Genomic DNA, 15,874 nt, shown 5'->3' with positions numbered 1-15,874 from the left:
GGTTGTGTACACTATGCGCAACTCCTTAATCTTAAACTCTAAATGTAATAGTGCTGCACACATATTAAAATCAATACATTAAGAGAGTTGGAACATTTCTACACAATAAAGTTCTCATCTACCAGCTTCAAGCTGCATGGCCTCTGTGGTGTTTGTGATGCAAACGGATTCCAAATTGTTCACATAAGTATAATATTTGCCTCTGGAGCAAAACTCAAGTAAACACATGCTTTGGCTTTCCGCTTTCGACAGCATCAAGGAAAACAGGTGTAAATCAGTGCTGTTCAAACGTATCAGTTTTCATTGTGCTGCACCATAATACACAGTTTTGACAAAACAAGCAGTTAGCAAAAGAAACAAAGTCAACAAGGAGGAACTGATTTATGGCAATCCTGTGGCTAATATTTTGTACACAGTTATAGTCAAGTGAGATTAACGGCTCCAGAATGGTTCAAATGCTTTAAAAGCTGAATCCCGCCTGCAGCAGTTGTCTTACACTTCCTAACATTTCAGTAACACAGTCCTACGCGACTCAACAAGTCCAGAGCCAGCAGGAACAATGTCATTCATCATTTTACTCTCATAAACGATGCCTCTGCTGTGACAGAGATTTTGAATTCATCAATCTGTGATGTCATTATTTTGTTACAGCACCTTAAATAATTAAAAAGGTCAGTCCAAGTATTGAACCCGCCAACTGCAAACGTGGGTAAAACTTCCTTCTAAGGCCTATTAAAAATCAAAAGTACCTCCTAATATTTATTATTTAGAAACTTACAAGTCACTTGTTAAATAATTTACTGTAAAAACCACTTGTATTATGTATCAAACTCTACCTTTCATAAACTAGACGATCCTTTCTTAAACTAGAAATGTTGTGTTTTTGATCACAAAAACATAGCACCTCCTGTTTCACAGTATTCACTCACAGCGCACTGTAGCATGTCTAGGGAGACTGGCTTGTGATGCATCAACTGCTAAAGTATAGAAAATAAGCTATGTGTATCAGGTAAACTAATGGTTATTTTGAAAAAGAAATTGACCTAAGAAATTTAAATGCAGATTTCTTGACAGGTCAGATAAATAGTAACTTCAGCAAAGATTATATTTGTACTTGCGTATTTTTTTTTTTTTGAAAGCACATAATGCTTCCCCTGAGTTTCAATAAAGTGCTACTACTCATTGTGCCATCTTGTAAGATATGTAGACAATTATTTTTAAATGTGCATTTTATTACAGTACAGGTAGTCTAGATTGAAACTTAAGTACATGTTATATAGTATGTAGTCACCCACAATTCAATTTGCAAGATTTAATATATATGAAAAGGGAAGACATTTCCTATTGGATGTTAAGTGCACAGGTGAAGGTTATAGCTGCAATGTTTAAAGTTGGTGAAACAAATCGTCCCAGAGTCAGCAATTTATTGTGTGGCGAGTATGAGGATACAATAGCATTACATATTCAGTAAGCTCCCCCTCACCAGGAAGGATTAATGCTGTTTCAGAAATAAAACTGAACAAAAATAAACCTTTTACAATATCCAAATGGCAGTACTGTCATGTGTCACCACATCATCTGTGGTCATATCTGGGTCAAAAAGCACATCTTCAATTGAGGAAGAAATAATTGGTTGCAGCTGTGTTTTGTAATTACTTCTTCCTGTTAGACAGCTGAAATACCTCAATAACTCAAACACAGAGTCAAGATAATTAGAAATTATTGTTGCCTTCACATTCTGGCCTGTGACTTCATTTTGATCATGAATAACATCTGCTGAGAACGACATGTGACTACACACTCTGACCACTGCTGCCTTGTTCAAAGCTCTTCCCTAAGAAAACTTTCTAAACTCCTGCATGGCAAAACATAGCAAAAAGGTTGTATTACGCACAAGATATTTGCCACAGATTCAAAAATCAATTCAGTCTTTCTTGGATAGACAGTGAAGTGGATCATTAACTCCATTATCTTCAAAAGACCCACTGCCTACACCACCTGAAGTGTCTGGAAAATAAGCAATCTGTCCTCTGTGAGATATATATTCTGGTGAGGCGGGCAATTTGCCCAGCGAGGCAATACACAGCACCCCCTTAAATTGCTTGTTTGGACTGAAATCACAATTCTGTTTTTTGCTCACCTGCCGACAAACGGACACATTGAACTCCTCAATCTCCAAACGGATTGGGAGGCACATTTCTTAAACAGCGGGTCCTTGTCAGGAATGGATTCATCAGTGTCCTTCATTTGAAATACAAACACAATCAACCCCCACAAGTTTCAGAAAACATCACTTTTTGATCAAATTAGGATGTGCACAGCTGTAGAAAACAAATGACTAGTTTCAGGTTATAGCAAAGCTTTCTTAAAATTACATTTATTTTTTAAAGGTTCTGTTGTTGCCAACCCACCCTCCCACAGAGGTGCGTTACAATATGGAATAACTGGAGCTTGACTGAATTCGTTCATGGACAGAGTGATTTATGTATTAAAGGGTCTGGTAAAAACATCACTGAGATATTTTGCATTTACAGCAAATGTATTTTTTGTGGGAGAACAGGGATGGACTGGATCCTGAGATAAATGGTTAAAGCGAGTACAAGCGTCTGAAAAAGCACAGATAGGCAGGTACCGTGGATGAACAAGTTACTGTAGCTGACCAGCAATAGTTTTCGAATACACATTACTGTTTTCTTATTGGATACCCAGCTGGCATGAACACTAAAATCCCAGCACAGGCATGGAGAAGTTCTATCCATTTAAAGATTTTACAGTAAAGCGACCTTTAATTTATTGTACTTCTTCAACCAGCATCACAGTGTTTGGAACCAGCATTACCCGTAAACCCATATTCTCTTAAAACCATTGACCAAATCCTGCATCCAGCCACTGACAAATCCATCTGTGGTTCATCCTCCTCTCTTACCTGTCATGATTTCTCCTCTTTCTTTCAGATCAAAATTGACATCTATTCTACGCTCTGCTGCCACACTCCCAGTATAGTACCCGACCACCTTGACTCCCATCTGTTTGCCCCTCCTGCTCGCTCCTCCTTCTCTCCTCTCTCCATTATTGATATCTCCAGCATATTTGTTCTCTCTTGCTTTCAATGCTCTTTAGCCTATATCTGTTATTAGCTGCTGTCTAAATTGCTCTCAGGGTTTTCACTCCATCTTATTAGTATGATTCTGTATGACACACGCATCCACAATGTTTAAAATTCACATCGTAGCCTTGTATTTAATGTATTATGCCTGTATTTAATGTATTTGCATTGATTTTTACAGCTTTCATTTAATGTACTATGCCCTGTACTTCACTGTATTTAATGTATTATGCATTGTCCTGTAAATCGCTTTGTGATGGTGGTCCACTATGAAAGGCGCTACATAAAATAAATATTGATTGATTGACTGATAAAATAGAGCACTACTATACCAGCTCTGTAAACTAAAATAATGAAAGAAAGAAATGACTCTACTTTACCAAACAAAACAGCAGCAGCAGCCGATAGGTCCACTGGCCTTTAATTGGCAGGAAAGCTGCTTTTTCTCAATGAAGCATCCACCTCCATTGATCTCTGGGTCCAGATCATAACTGCTTGATGAGAAATAACCTTAATACTCTGTGACTGTAAAGGCCATTGCACACTGGATCTGATCATGCATCTGATTTTAACATGCGTCTAAGAAGAAAAAAAAACCCATCATGTGCATTCCCTATTGCACATTGCACACTGAGTCCGTAATTGTTGTACGACGGTGATGCGTCAGTTTTGGAATCGAAACAAGTTTGAATTGATCCGATTTGACGCGAGTTAAAAATGACCAATGGAAAAATGACGGGGAAGACACGTGGATTCTTGCAGTTCCCTGAACAAAATAGAAAAACTAATTGTGTGTGTCGCCAAACAAAAATCCAACAAAGATTACAAAGTCTTTGGGGGACAAAAAAAAAGAAACATATGGAAAGACATTGCTGTGGACTTGGACATGAATGATATGTATTATAAAACATGAAATTATGAGCTGATAGCATACATAAACATGTGCTTTTGTGCAGTATAGGTTACTACAAGCATATACTTTTTATTTCAATTGTAATCAAGGAAGTAAAGAAACAATGGCCTAACCTGGAGACACATATCAGATAAAGAAGAGTGACAGGGCAACCAAGAGCGGTCAGGGCTTAACAGTCAGAAAAGAGGGGCAGTACATGAAAGGGATAGAATTTCTGGCTCCATACACAGAGAGTAGAAGGTCATTATGGTATTTTCAGTAGCCCATTGCTAGCTTCCCAACTTTTAGATATATTTATTACAGGAGCGAGTGTTTGAAAAATTAAATATTAGTCATATTGTTTCTGATGTTATGATAACTGTGTTGTGTAATATCATGTTTTTTTTTAGATTTTTATTATGTATTGCATAACAACATTATTGTAGATCTAGTAGAAACATAATAATTAACAAACATTTTAACTTCCATCAGCGTTTGCTGATCATTAAGTTATACTACATTTAAAAAAATGTTGTGTTCAAAGTTATGTAGAATTAACAATAGAATTGTACTTATTTTTTATTAAAATACTGAAACTAGGTATATTTACTACAAAGCCTCCACTGCACATCAGCACTCTGAAATACGATATTAACGCATCTAGTGTGCAATGGATTGACGCACAACCTTTTCGGATGACGGATGCTAAATGACGGAACGGATCCAGTGTGCAGTGGCCTTACGGGTTACACACTGCCTTACAGCTAGCATGTGGTGTTGCGAAACCTTAATCCTCAAAAGACGCAAGACATGGGTCAATAAATATGTAAAGGCTGTCATGCTTTAGAAACTGTTGACAAACTCCATTTCCAGTTCCAAACAATTTTTAATATTATTCATTAATATTCAGAGAACAAATACTGCCAAAGGCTTTTACCAAAGTAGGTTGTTTGGTGAAAAAGTTCAGAATCAAAGTAAGGATAAAGCTATTATTAACAAAAACAAAGATCAAATGATGTCTATTTGGGCACTCTGTGTTTCAGAGCCAATTGCCTTATGATTGTCAAACTGTATGATGCGGAGCAGAACAATAAAATGATCTGTTTTAACAATGAATCCTAACCTGATGGTGTGGAAATTTTTCAGTACATGCTGCATCCTACTAACAAGAGCCACAAAGCATTGTTAGACCCTAAGTTCAACACAGGACTCAAAGTGAAAATTACTCAGGATTTATTATTAGGTTTAGAAAATATGGAACAATAAAAGTAGCAACTCCTGGTTACTGAGGGAATTATTACACTTAACCAGCTTTCGGCTCATGTTTTCTAAAACTGGACAAGTGAAATAATTCCTGGGGGTTACCAGGTGATGCTGGTTGAATAAATGAGTAACGCACGACCAGGCGTGTGTTGTGTTGGGATAACATCATGCCTCGGGTGGTTGGGTCCAACACCCAAAAAGTGATGTTCACTTCCCATTGCAGTGATATCCTGATAAGCTCCTACCTGAGAAAGGCTGACATGTCTCAGTAGTCTTGCATTGTGTAGACCACTGGACTGGAAAACCTATTTTTGCACATCTTCGCAGAAAAAAAGGTAAAACTACTGCAGCTTAAAAAAAAAAAAAAAAGAAATCAACAAAAAAAAAATTTTATCCACAAGAAAGCAATATGTTTGTGATAGATAACTTTAATGTAAATCACAAACATATTGCTTTCAAGTCTGACTGCTTGATGGGATCTCAACAAATTGTAATCACAAACCTGCTCTTTATTGTTCTCAATCAACCTCTAAATTGAATGTAATTGTTTTCCTTTGTCAGGAAAAAAATAAGCTTTTGGTGACACTTCCAGTTAATACAGCTAAGTCTAATTGAAAGGATTCATTTTTTGAACATTAACTGCCTTTCTTTGAAAAGTCAATACTGTATCTCTTAAATCCATGGGAAGGATTAGGGCAAACTGGTTTTGCAAAACGGTACTTCAGGGTGAAGGATGATGGGCCACAGATTATATACAAAGCAACCAGCTGAGTGCTCTATAAAAATGTACAGAAATCAATCAATCAATAGAAACACAAGCTCAGCACAGTCAATTTCACATTTGGAGTGTTCCTAGATTTACTGTAACCCTTTTAAGCCATAGTGCCCGTCGATGAAGGCTCTGTCATGTTGTAGTTGGCCGCAACTGGAGTTACATGCGCCCCGAGCCGAAGGCGAGGGAGCTAACGAAAGTCAAGGTCGACTACCCCACGGTAGAGGCTTTAAAAAATAAATAAAAATAAAAATAAAAACTTTCAAACCTAGATCTAACTTGAACTTGTAATTATTCGTCAGGTATCCTTCCGCTGAGGAAAGTTTTAGGAAAATAGTCCCAAAACAAATAAAACTTTTTTACTTGTCAGAGTTATCTGGACAGTGCCAGATATCTGAATAGAGCAATATTAGTGAATTGTCTGTGTCTCGGTTTGTTGTTGCTGACAGGCTTTGATTGGCTGAATCGGCAGTTGCGGGGACTGGACTGGTTGCTTTCTTTGGTGCAAAGTATTGATTGGCTGGTTTTCGTGGATAATAAAATAAATTTGGACCAATCCTGTTTTTGTTTAGTATCCAACAGATGCGAACTGAGCTTTCATTCCAGCAAGTCAAAATGAAAAAGCCAGCACCTGCGCAGATTGATTTTGAGTTTGATTCACAGGTGATGCTGTGAAGATCCAGCAGGCATCTACTGTTTGATAGAAGCCTGCTACAGCTGAAAGCTGATTAGCTAATATTACTGACCAGATAAACTATAAGCAACTCTGACAAATAAAACTTTATTTGCTTAATAAAGTTATTTGTTTTTTTTCTCTCTAACATATGTGATCCTTTATGAACATTTTTGGGACTATTTTCCTAAAACTCTTCCTAGTGGAAGGGTACCTGACGAATTATTACAAGTTCAAATGAGACGAAAGAAAACCAAAACATTGAAAAGGTAAAAGACACCAGTTTCTAGTCCAATCACAATAAAACCCTGATTGCCAGGAATTCCCTTGGTAGTTGACCATGCCTGTACTGTACCGGTCACCTACCAGACGGTATGCCCTCTTATCAAGGCTCTATTACTTTAGTACCAATTAATTATTCATATACATGCGAGTGACTTTCCATTTATGAAAATGTATGTGCTATAGATCACATGTTTGTTTGTTTTTTTTTGTTTTTTTTTGTCAAACCCCTGAATATATGCCCCAGGGCCACAGAGCAAGAAGTGGTCATACATGTTATAATTCCTTTCTGTCTAACGTATGGACCAGGGTAGCTGCCATCAAAGAAAAACAAACAAACAGACAGCACAATGTGACACAGTGACTGCACTAATCTCTAACCTTCTGAGGCCTGAGTTCAAGTCAGACTTGGTCTCAACAAAGATCTTCAGTGGACCAATTTGGCATATTGGACACCTTTGTAAGCAGTGGGTAATCTCACACTGACACTGCTTGTGCTACCTCTGCTCTGTGCAGAATGGTTTAATCTGCAATACTGCCAATACAGCCTCTTTCACAATCCTTACAATAAAAAAAAAAAAAAAAAACACAATCCTCACCTTATTGTTGTCCCCTGCAGGCGGTCGATCTTCTTGTTGAGCTCGGCTATGATGCTGTGGAGCTCTGTGATCCTCTCCTCATAGCGCAGTGTGGTCCCCTCCTGCACCTCCTCATGCTCTCTCATCAGGTGTGACTGCTCACACTGCAATAGGAAACCAGGTTTCACAGACAGGCAGGTAAGAAATACCTACTTGTATACAGTGGACCCGCTAAAGTGGACCAAGACCAATTCCAAGGTACAGTAAATAGGATAAGTTGAAGACCACATGTAAATGGTAACCATAAGAATTAAATCCTAGGGAGAATTGTACGTCCAGAAATAATGCTGATAATACAGTAAAATATCTAAACAAAGATTTAACATAGGACAGAACCCTCAGAACTTTTATCCACCAATCAGGAAGCTCAACTGCAGGACAATACCACAGACAACAGACGAATATGGAACCTTCAAATAGAATGTCTAGCTTTGTAAACAAACAAAACGGACCGAAAGCAAAGCTTTGGCAAGGTAAATAAATCTGTACATTTAGACATAAAAAAACAACTTAATTAAAAATGAAAGAATTATGACTATAATATATTCTAAAAAAGCATTTTGTTCATCATCATTACACATGTGTATTTTAGTAGACCACAGACAAAACAGCTAAATCATTTATAGTGTACAAAATGTGCGTTGACATAATAAACTGCCTGTAGCCAATCTACACTGTCTGTTCTCCTTCACAGGCACAAAGGACTGCACTGCACTTCTGCTTGTCTCATCTGTTAATCTGCCACTACCCGCTTATGCTGCCTTCATTTGCTTAAGGCTTCTTTAAGGCCCTTTGTGTTAACAGTTTTTTCATCATACTTCATCTTGCTTGGCAATTCCCCTCTATTAGCTGTTTCTTTTGTCAATCACACATTCCCTCAGACTAAAAAAATTGCAATTAAACATAGCTATCCATCTGTTAGTAACAGAAATAAAGTATTTATTTCCATCAAGAATGTAGCCAGGCAAAGCCATGCATGTTTTAATTCGTGTCAGCAGTTTGACTTACTGTATTTGCTCAAGCAGCAATTCCTGTTTTTGTTCTGTCCGGCAAAATGATTCACAAAATTCGGAATCTTGTAGAAAGCATTACATTTCAGTGAACAATTTTCTCCGTTAGGCTACTAGTATATAAATAAGCACTTCTTGAAAACACATTATCATCTGCTATTATTGGCTCAGGGAGTTAGGATATTGGCGTGTACAGAAGTTTTAAGAACTAAAAAAAATCCCCTTTGTCTTTCATGGTAAGTTCTGTTTAAGGTGTACAATGGATTTGGAAGATTAGATTTAGGTATGATGCTGGATATTTTGTTTGGATCATAGTGTTCTGCTGGATATAGTTTTCAGCCTGTTACAAGTTACAGTACATTATATTAGTTTATCACAAGTTCCCATCTCTTGCTCTGCTCACTCCTCCTGCATGACATTGCAGAGCATCCACTCTGTGTGGATGTTGTGCTGCCCACTGTGTCTGAACTGCTGCCATGGAAACAGACACTTCAGATATGCCGGTCAAGTGCTGTATAGACAGTGACTGAAGATTTATCCAGGAGCGTCTGACCCCCATGGTAGCATAACACAGAATACACTGGTAAATGCTTATACAGTTAATTGTATTGCCCATATGTTATGATTTATTGTTAAAAATTATAGTGGGTGAACCATCAAAGTAATTGAAATTAATAAAATGCACCCGCAAATTTTACAGTGAGTTGAATTGATGATGGGTGAAAGATTAAATATTGTTTGCTTCTTTTGTCTTCTTTTTAATGCTAAATTAACAGAATTATGCCAGGCAAAGCATCTCTGAGAAAAGTTTATATTCTTCTGCCACTAGTTTAGTGGTGTTAAGATAGTGAAAGTCACCCCGATTGCTTGGAAACTTTGTCTGATGTTTAAATTAAATTTAAAAAGTTTCATGTACAGTACGCAAAATAAAACTGTTACACATCTGTGGCACATCTAAATAGATCCAACAAACTACAGCAGGTTTGACATAATAGCAAAAGGCAGCCTAAATCCATATGTAAAAACCCCTGCCTTGTCTTCTAGAGATGCTTCCACATGCCCATCAGCTATGCAACATTGCACCTACTGCACAGCACTTCTTAGGCTGTCAAGCTATTGATTGTGCTGCAAACTGACAACAGGTAAACATTTTGAAGGGAGAATTGGAACATCAAAATATGTGACTAGCAAATGCATTACACCAGTCTCACAGGCTACTGACAGCTATTCCTCAATTTGGGTGTAATGAGAAAAGTATTTGCTGATGCCTTGGGGGTTTGGAGTACCCTAAGACTGCAGATGCCAATTAAAAGGTTGGCATAGCACAGAGTCCTGGCTACTGTACCTGGCGGCAGCACTGTGGTCCCTGAGTTGATACTGGCGCGCAAGTCTTCCCGAGTCTGTATCTCATTAAAATGCTGGAGTCATTTTTCTAGCTGTAGCGCAAACGTGGCATGGCCCTGAAAAATTTCACTAAAGAGGTTGGATTTTCTATCCTTTGAATGATGCAATGGAAACTGAACATCACTAAATAAGTCAGGAGAAAAAAAATAAAAAAAAACAGAAAATGTCAGAAAGACACAACCAGGCATAAAGCTGAAGGAATATGCTCCTGGGTCAGTGACTGTAAATGAAGCTTGCTGAAGGAAAAGGGTATAATTTAAGTCCTCCTTAAATGATTTGTTACTAAACCTTTATTTTCTGAGGCAGGCTTCCTAAGACTGAAATGAGAGCTGTGAGGATGTTGATAATTGTCAGGGCTGGACTCCCAACAGGCAGTGTGCATCTGGAGGGCTCTAAATGCATAGCCCTTGCGACCCTAGCTATCAGGTTGCATAGACTCCTTACCCTGAGGGAGTGGGTTAGAAAGAAGACTACTTAGGATGACTTACCCTGTTAGGTATTTACAGCTGCACTCATTAGGTCTGTGATTAGAGGCATAACAGGGAGATGATTTCTTGCAATTGGACTTCTATGCAGTCTATCCTTTCTAAGGAGGAAAGACTTTCAATTAAAAATGAAATGCCTCTCGTGTCTGAAACGCCTTGAACAAAATCCAGTAAGATATACAACTAAATTTGAGATTTGATAAATTATTATTTGAGGTTTTCTGAAGATACCCTACAGCAGTGTTTTTATTTATTTATTTTTTTTAAAAACTGTACCCCTTCTGTCTGAAGGTTTCAACTCAGGTACCCCTTTACAATTTTTGCTCTACTTCATCGTACCACAGTGACAATGAAAGGCAGAATAATCGGATTGACAATTTTTCCACCATTTTATTATGTCACAACAGTTTGGGACTGAAAAACTGTTGGTTTAAGACAGAATACCAAACACTAATTCTTAAAACATTCAAGTCCTTGGATGCACAGAATCTCTTCTGAAACACACATATTCGCTTTTTATTATATATAATCCAAAACAGTCTGCATTGTAAATGTTGCACGTTACCATTTACATTTACCATCTCAACATAATTACGTGTGCCATTTACAATGTTTGAAAGTGAGAAACGATGCACAGGACAGTCTACATAAACTCAATCAAACACTGAAAACAATTCAACCAGCCGCTATTATTGCTGTTACGAAAATGCAGCCGCGCCTAATCAGAATAGAAACCCGCTCAGTTGAAATCATGTATCCATACAGGTGGATGATCATTTCGAAACTATAGTCAGACTGTAAACTTAGTGAGCTGCTAAACAAAAATGAAATATTTATGCACAGTGGTTTAGAGATAATATATTATACTGTTAAAAAAAAAAAAAAAAAAATCAATTAAGGATCATTATGTTCTTTTCATTTTTTTATTTTTGCATTTGAGTCATCCTGCATACCCCCTAGGACCCTTAGAAGTACCCCCAGTTGAAAACCCCTGCCCTACAGTATTAAAAGGCTCACCTAGATCTCCCACTGCCTGTAGGATGGGAAAGCACTTAAGAGTACAGGTTTACACACACACACACACACACACACACACACGCACACACACACACTTTGTACCACTAAAAGCTAAGTCACATATTAAGGTTAGTGCGGTTAACATAGCTTTAATAAAAGCTAGATTTTTTTTGTCTTTAGCTCAATTACTTTCAATACTATGGGTCAAGTCACTGAATGCCTCACAGTTACTGCCAACTCTCTATCACACTCTCTCTCTCTCTCTCTTTTTTTTTTTTTAGCACATTTCCAAAATCTAATTAAATTTGTAATCCATTTAACCACCACATGATCTGTGAAGTCTAAGAAGTCTTTCTGTTGTGAAATTATTACTCGTGTGTAATTCATTTACATTACCTGCTTTAAATAGGTAATAATTCACTTAGTAACTTGCTGACTACAATGGAACCCTTGTTGCACTCTGTCCACAAGAGGAAAATAAAGGACTGTTTTCACTCTAAACCATGATTGCCTTAGATGTCTGCGCGGGGGCTCTGCCAGTGAACTCAAGCAAGCCGAACAAATTAAAAATATAAGGAGATGCCACCTGTGGTCAATAAAAACAGACTTCTTAACAACCTTAAACTAAGCAAGAGTTCATCAGGGCTTCACAAATCAAGCAGCCTCATAACTAATTAGCACCAATTGACACGTTAAAAAAAAAACAAAAAAACAATCTGTTTCTCTTCCAGGACGATATTTCCCCTGTATGAGAAACTCAAATTCTGCAGCTCTTCCACAGTATTTATTTGAAAACAGCTCCAAGTATGCTGTAATTTCAGAATGTATGATGCTTTTCTGTTCACCGATATCCAATACCCAACCAAATCAATAAACACGAAACATCTTGCTGTACTCTTATGTTCATACAGAAAACTTGAGTGGGTTCTACAGATGGAAGTACAGTATAGTATTTAACTTCCGTTTTCTTACTTTTAATCCTAGTATGTGAAATTGGTCAAAGACAACGGACAGGCCTGTCTGTCCCTGAGTAACTTTGTCAGGATGCAAAAGCTGCTGGTGTGACTGTAGAACTAAAAAGCTGGACATAGCAAGACAATAGCTATTTGACTGAGTCTATAATACTAACATACACTGACAATAAAAAACATCAATTTCAAATCACTCTGAGTAAATCCAACACAACTGATTAAGAGAAAGACCAAAAAATAATAATTAACACCAGAGTAGCACACAATGGACAGGACTAATTTACCAAAGCCTGACCTCAGTGTCACCCACAGTGTGCGAGTGCTTAGCCACTGAACAGAGATTTCTCATGGCAGTATCCGGCAGACAGTTAAGCACAGCGGGAGGTCATGTCATGATTAAGACTCTGCCAGAAAACTACTGTGAGCCAAGATTCACTGTAAATATATAACACCTCTGGATTCATCAGAATCAGCATCTACTGTATAACTTCAGTTTATTATTAGACAGGGATATTTTACCATTATCTTATATTAAATGTCAATGGCTGGCAAAATATGGTTAGCAAGCTCATAAAATGGTTAAAAAAGGATCTGTAATGCCTCTAAACCTGTATGTGACCTCAACATTTACATACATACATACATACATACATACACACACACACCTTGCCTTCCAGAAAATGTGTTAGACTTGTACTTCCTAGAGTAGGTCATTTCACCCCAGCAGTTTCTTCAGTGTCAAGCATCTTACTGGCTGCAGACCATGCCAATTGTTAGGGGAGGCAGCTAAAGATCAAGACTGTGAAGCAAGGTCTGCAAACAGAGATGTCTTAACATGTTTTAAAATGTAAATATACATGTTTGCTAAAACAAAGATTTTTTAACACAACACAGTTATTGAATGGATGAACATGACGAGGAAAATGTATTGAATAATTTTGTCAGTTACAATGACTTTAATTTAAAAAAGTCAATATAAACCCATGTTCCCCATTCGTTTTCACACAGATCAAGGAGACATAAGAATTGCTCAGAAACTGCAGACAGAGATGTCAGACTCGTGCTAAGTGGCGATGGGAGTGCCTTTATCTTGAAGTCAGCTTCTGAGCAGTCAGGGATTTCTTTTTGTGATAGAAACCAGGAGATGTTTCTTTAAAGATTGCTCTGTTTAAAGTAATTTGAAACATACAAAAAGCACTGAACAAGATAAATCAGTCAGTGACTGATCAACAATTCTTCTGAAATGGGTGAGGTTCAAAGTTGTACTGGGTAAATTAATGATTTAAAATATATTCCTAAACCAAAGGCCCCTGTGTATCAAAGCTACTCTACTGTGCAATTTGTATCATTTTTATAGAAGGGAATGAGTGAATAAATATTTAAAAATATAAATAAATAAATGACAAAGTTCCATATTTAGTAGACTGCTCGGTTAACTTAAGGGTTCTCATTTGAAGTCCAAGTTGTTTTTATAAACATTACTGGCTTATTTTGTTTTACTATATTTAGTAAAAGAGCAAATACTTGTTGTTTAGAGGAATGACAGTGGCACAGTAGAAATCCTTTCACCTCTGCTTGCTTGTTCAATTCAAGCCAAGGTCACCGGTGCAGAAAATCAATTTGATCTGATTGCAGCTGTTGGGGGCTGTGGCAGTGCCGATGCCTTGCACATGTAAAGAGTACTATTAGTTTCTTTTTTATGTGGTAAATTAGGTTTGTTGAAATGTGAAAGTTTGTGTTAAATGTGGCAGGTCTGGGGTTAGACTCCCCTCCCTAATAAGACAGGTGTCATCTGTGAACCCTCATGACTGAGTGTTTTAACCAGGGTCAGCTGCTCATTTTCACTGTGTGTAGATCTGGAAAACAACAAATTTCAAGAATAGGAATTTGAGGGATTTTAAATCATACAAAAGTATACAAGTGCATGTGAGGAAGAAGGTTTCTGGAGCGGGACCTCCTTTATAGTGAGAGAAGCGCTCGGCTGCTGTTTTCGTCAGCTTTTGTTTTGCATTTCCGTATATATTATTTCTGTTACACTTTGTTTGTGAACACCTGCCTGCGCGCTATACCATTGTTGGTATAGCCATGTGATAGCAACAACCCTGTCCTAGGTATTACTGGTAATGTTGGTGCGCTGATGGAGGCTACCTGACACTGCAATCAGACTTGTGGAAATATTGTAAACAAAAAACCTGGACCCCTGTGCCGGAGTGTCAACGGCAATCTCTCTCAATCTCTTGCAGCCGATTCCCACACCCCTTTTACAGGGGCATATAGACTGTATGTGAAACCACAAAACACCAAGGCCCAGTAAACTGTAGAAACTGAGCCCCAACCTCCAGATGGTATGTCACTTTGGGGTGGCAATGTAGGTAAATACTACTGCTGACAACCAAGTACATCTGACACACTTAAAGAATAAACCTTTACATAACAGAAACATATTTTTCCTATATACACTTCTCATACTTTGCTATATTACATACTATCCCATATTATAAAATGGGACACATTTACATGCAGGGACTGTAAAGCTAAAACCATGGTGCAGGCGAAATTAATGACTGTCTCAGCAGTTTCCAGTAAAAATGGATTTGATGCAGCCAGCACATTTTGGTGCCAAATGTTTGGTACAAATCAAACACAGAATCTATCAAAATAAGTTAATAGCTCATAACACAAGTAAAATCTGACACTCAGTCAAAAATATATCAAACTAATTCAGAAAAATCTAAAGTACAATGCAATATAGAGATTCAAAATGAATTATCTATTGTGAATTACAATGTCTCAATTTTCATTCATCCAGACAGTGTTCCATGATTTAGCTCGAGCAGAAAAAAAGAGCCAGCATCTATCAGGCAGCATACAAATCATTGATAACGTTATTACTTCTTTTGGTTAATCGCTTCACAGACAAAAGTAATAAAGATACTGGCTAGGTGATATGGACTTTTCTGATAGCATAAAACAGTTCCCTCTTAAGCTCCAAGTATGCTGTAATTTCAGAATTTAAGATGCTTTTCTGTTCACCGATATCCAATACCCAACCAAATCAATAAAGATGAGAATGCAGTCCCTTACTCTGTGGCTTATACTGTGCCCCAATAAAACTACATTACACTTGTAACACACTTCAATACACCTGTTCATGGTGCAGTTCTGAGGCCTCAACATATCAAAACTCCATAAGAATACGTTTGACAACATATATGACCAGTCGACAGTTTTCAGATGTTATAAAAACCAAAACCAAGATTTTTGGTAGCATGGAACAGCACATTAAGCCTTGTTTTGGTATTTCTGTGATTAATGTATTGCCAAACTAACCCTTGAGCTAGGATTCTCCATTGACTACAGT

General features: G+C 37.6%; 1 protein-coding gene across 4 annotated transcripts in view; it reads right to left on the bottom strand.

Moving 5' to 3' along the window:
• Positions 1–15,874, bottom strand: part of LOC117409395 (colorectal mutant cancer protein-like) — a 142,072-nt gene that overhangs the window by 34,337 nt on the left and 91,861 nt on the right. For all 4 annotated transcript variants that reach the window (XM_059022740.1, XM_059022737.1, XM_059022745.1 and 1 more), the window contains one exon: positions 7,588–7,730. In XM_059022740.1, the coding sequence (XP_058878723.1) occupies positions 7,588–7,730 (143 nt within the window). The remainder of the gene's footprint in view (positions 1–7,587; positions 7,731–15,874) is intronic.

This window comes from Acipenser ruthenus, chromosome 1, assembly GCF_902713425.1.
Source record: "Acipenser ruthenus chromosome 1, fAciRut3.2 maternal haplotype, whole genome shotgun sequence".
NCBI lineage: Eukaryota > Metazoa > Chordata > Actinopteri > Acipenseriformes > Acipenseridae > Acipenser > Acipenser ruthenus.
This window is presented reverse-complemented; position numbering and strand designations above follow the sequence as displayed.